This window comes from Aplysia californica, unplaced genomic scaffold (genome assembly GCF_000002075.1).
Source record: "Aplysia californica isolate F4 #8 unplaced genomic scaffold, AplCal3.0 scaffold00545, whole genome shotgun sequence".
Lineage (NCBI taxonomy): Eukaryota > Metazoa > Mollusca > Gastropoda > Aplysiida > Aplysiidae > Aplysia > Aplysia californica.
Genome location: NW_004797815.1, coordinates 237,143 through 240,627, shown reverse-complemented (window position 1 = coordinate 240,627; position 3,485 = coordinate 237,143). Strand labels below are relative to the sequence as shown.

General features: G+C 51.4%; 1 protein-coding gene across 1 annotated transcript in view; it reads left to right on the top strand.

The window, feature by feature from the left end:
* The window catches only part of LOC101846836 (mucin-19), a gene marked incomplete at its 3' end in the record, with an annotated part of 54,554 nt that extends 52,103 nt beyond the window's left edge, over positions 1–2,451 (top strand). The window contains 1 exon segment of the mRNA XM_013087094.1: positions 52–2,451. Coding sequence (XP_012942548.1) covers positions 52–2,451 — 2,400 coding nt within the window.
* Positions 2,452–3,485: the final 1,034 nt, after the last annotated feature.

Here is a 3,485-nt window from a genome sequence, read left to right as displayed (position 1 = left end):
CCTTCTTTTTTCCCCCTCCCTCCCTCCTTCCATCCTTCCCTCCCCGCCCCTCACAGCAAAACGTTCACGGGTCCGGCTCCCAGCTGATCCGTCGCAACTCGGCCAAAGGGACACAACCCAATGTGGTCTCCCCTGTCAAGTCGAGCAACATCCAGCGCAGCAAGTCGCTGCACGCTGTCAATCAGCCGGCCAACGACGCTGCTTCTTCCCCTCCTCCCCCATCCGCTTCTGCTTCCTCCTCCTCCTCCTCCTCCTCCTCCTCCTCACCTTTTAAATCTCTCAAACATATCCGAGATATTAAGCAAAACGCAGCGGTGGTTGCTAATAGAGGGTTTAGCAGTAATAGGTCTCATAACGCCCCTATTATTTTGAGAACTTCAACTACAAATGGCGCAAGTAGTAATAATAATGCTGGGGGTAGAAGTAATAACAATGAGGGCGCTAGTAGAATTGGTGGGAATTACGCAGGCAACAGTGAGAGCGAGGATAGGGCCGCTGTGGGCGCCAATCTTGGGAACAGAGCGTGGCTGAAGGACGCCAATCTTGCCTCAGTGGCTGGGGGGATATCTGGCACGGGCCGAAGAGGGTCAGGGGTCAATTCTAGCGCCAACGAAAACACAAACGATGGTGGAATGGTGTCGTCTTCTTCATCTTCTTCTTCTTCCACTACTACTATTACTACTGGTGGTGGTGGCGGTGGCGGTGGTGGTGGGTTGTATGTAAAAAGGCGAGCAGGGTCCCAGCCTCGAGTTGTGACCACTTCTGTGTTCCCAGCTAGGGACTCCGCTGAGAAAGGGGACCCAGTATCCTCGCGATACACTTCTACAACAGCTGCTTCCTCATCATCCTCTTCCTCCTCCACCCCTGTATCCGCTGCACTCCCGCCTCGACCACCCTCCTCATCCTCCTCCTCTTCAGCTATTGCTTCGTCCCCTTTTTCCTCCGCTTCAGCGAATCCCGCGTCTTCGTCTTCTTCTTCCTCTTCCTCCTCCTCCTCCGCTTCGCAAATCCGCGTGCTTCGGTCCAAACAAACCGGAGCGCCCAACGCGGACACCCCCGCCCCCTCTTTCGCCCACACCAGCCCTCTCCAGCGTGCTCAAGGAGTGAGTAAGTCCCAGATCTTATTGCAAACGCCGGCGGCCTCGGGCTCTTCCTCCTCCTCGTCTTCTGGTGGCCAAGAGTTCCGAGGTCTGCCCAGCGTCCGGTTGCTCGCCCAGTCGTTCGGCAGCAACACGGCCCTGAACCAGCTCCCCCCGCACAGCACTAACCCCCGCGCACTGAGTGGCAGCCACACTAACCTGTCTCCCAGCCGGGCGGTGGTCCGGTCCAGCAGCAGCGTCTGCATAAGCGAGAGCAGACGACCGGCCGCTCGACCCTCCAATAATTTTCTCTTCATCAAGGGCAACAACACGGGGGCGCCTCAACAGCAGCAGCAGCAGTCGGGACTACAGGACGAGCCTGTGGTGCTCATCAACGGCAGGCCACAACAGCAGATCCCACAAGCTCAACGGCCGAGCGGAACTACCACCAGCAGCAGCGACAGTAACGGCGGTGTGAATGAACTGGAAGCGGCGAGAGCGAGGTTGAAATCGAATAGAAATTCAAGGGAGGTAATTGATGATTACTCTGTTTCCAACGGTAAATCTGGGGTTGTTGCCCCTGACCAGTTCAGTTATCCGTCGAGCGGGACGTCCAGTGAGCAAAGAACAGAGAGAAACAACGGAGGTGTCTACGTCAAGAAAACGGGCAACGAAAACAAATCCAACATCTCCAGTGCCTCGACAGACTCGCAGCCTTCCATAACCGTTAAGTCCATCAACTCCATTTCCTCCCTCGCTAACAGCAACATCAACCCCTCTGGCCCCACGTCTAGCCAGACAACCAAAAATGTCTCCTCCTCCTCCTCTTCGTCCCATGTGTCTTCCACATCCTCGATATCTGCCAGTTCCTCAGCTCCCAAACTGTCAGGGTCGGCAGAAAACAGCATTGTGGCGTCATTTCTATCTTCAAAATCGGGACTCGGTACGGGGAGAGCAGATGTCCCAATCCACTCAACAACTTCTGCTCGCTCTACCACAGGCGGCGTACGGTCAGCAGCGCAGCCTAACCGCAACTCGGATTACTTTCCAACAACGACATCACGCGGAGAGTCCCCACCTCTCCCTCCCTCCTCCTCCTCCTCAATTGTCGATACTTTTAAAGCCACGCCCCACGCAGGGGTCGCCAACATCCGGCGCAGCAAGTCCAGAGAGGAGCTCCAGGCAGCAACGGTCACAGCACCAGCAGCCGGACACCAACAAGGCCGGCCCATGGACCGCGACTCTCTGCTCAGACAGATCCAGGCGCGCCGAGTGGACCACGAGGACAACTCTGTCGATGGTGCTGGGAGCGGAAGCAACTTCCGAGCTATGGCCAAGCTGTCGCAGTCCATGCCCACGTTGTTCCGGGAAGGTAAGTGGGAACCCTGAACCCAAATAGTTTTCTCAACGAAATTTCAGAAACGTTTTTTGAAAACGGAAGGTAAATGGGAACCCAGACCCTATGATTTTTTCAATGAAATTTCAGAACTGTCTTTTGAAAACAGAAGGTAAATGTGAACCTGAACCCCTATTTTTATTTTGTCAAAGAAATTTCAGAACTATCTTTTGAAAAATGAAAATAAAAATTACATGGGAACCTGAATCATATAGTTCTCTCAACAAAATTTTAGAACTGTCTTTTGAAAAAGGAAAATAAAATTAAATGGGAACCTGAAACATACAGTTTTCTCAAAATTTTTTTAGAAATGTCTTTTGAAAATGAAGGAACTCCGGGTCCTTGGCCAGTTCTGTTTCTAATTTTAACCAGACCTTATTGGCACATTTTTTTTCTTCTCTTCCTTCGAGATTTAATCCTTGGTTTTTGAGGTTTCGTTGAGAATGGTTTAATTTTCACTCGTTGGACAACACACACCTTTATCATTCTGAGCTGATGCTTATTGGCAATACTCTGCTTATGTTCTCAACTGCACATTAGATTTTATAAAAGTATTCTATTGCATCATGGTCGAATTTAATTTTTTGAAAAGCCACATGAAATATAAATCACACCAACACGGCCCTACTTGTGCGTGCGTGTACACCCATGCACACACACACACACACACACACACACACACACACACACACACACACACACACACACACACACACTCACAAACACACTCGTACACGCATGTACTCACCCAGTGCGCACACACAGACACACACCACATCCACACGTGTACGTGTTTGGTTGAGCACAAGCCGACACAAGGTCTGTTATCCTTACGAGACCTTGTATCATAAGTTGACATCATCCATCCATCCATCCATCCATCCATCCATCCATCCATCCATCCACCCATCCATCCATCCATCCATCCATCCATCCATCCATCCATCCATCCATCCATCCATCCATCCACCCACCCATCCATCCATCTTACATCAATGTATCTTTATATA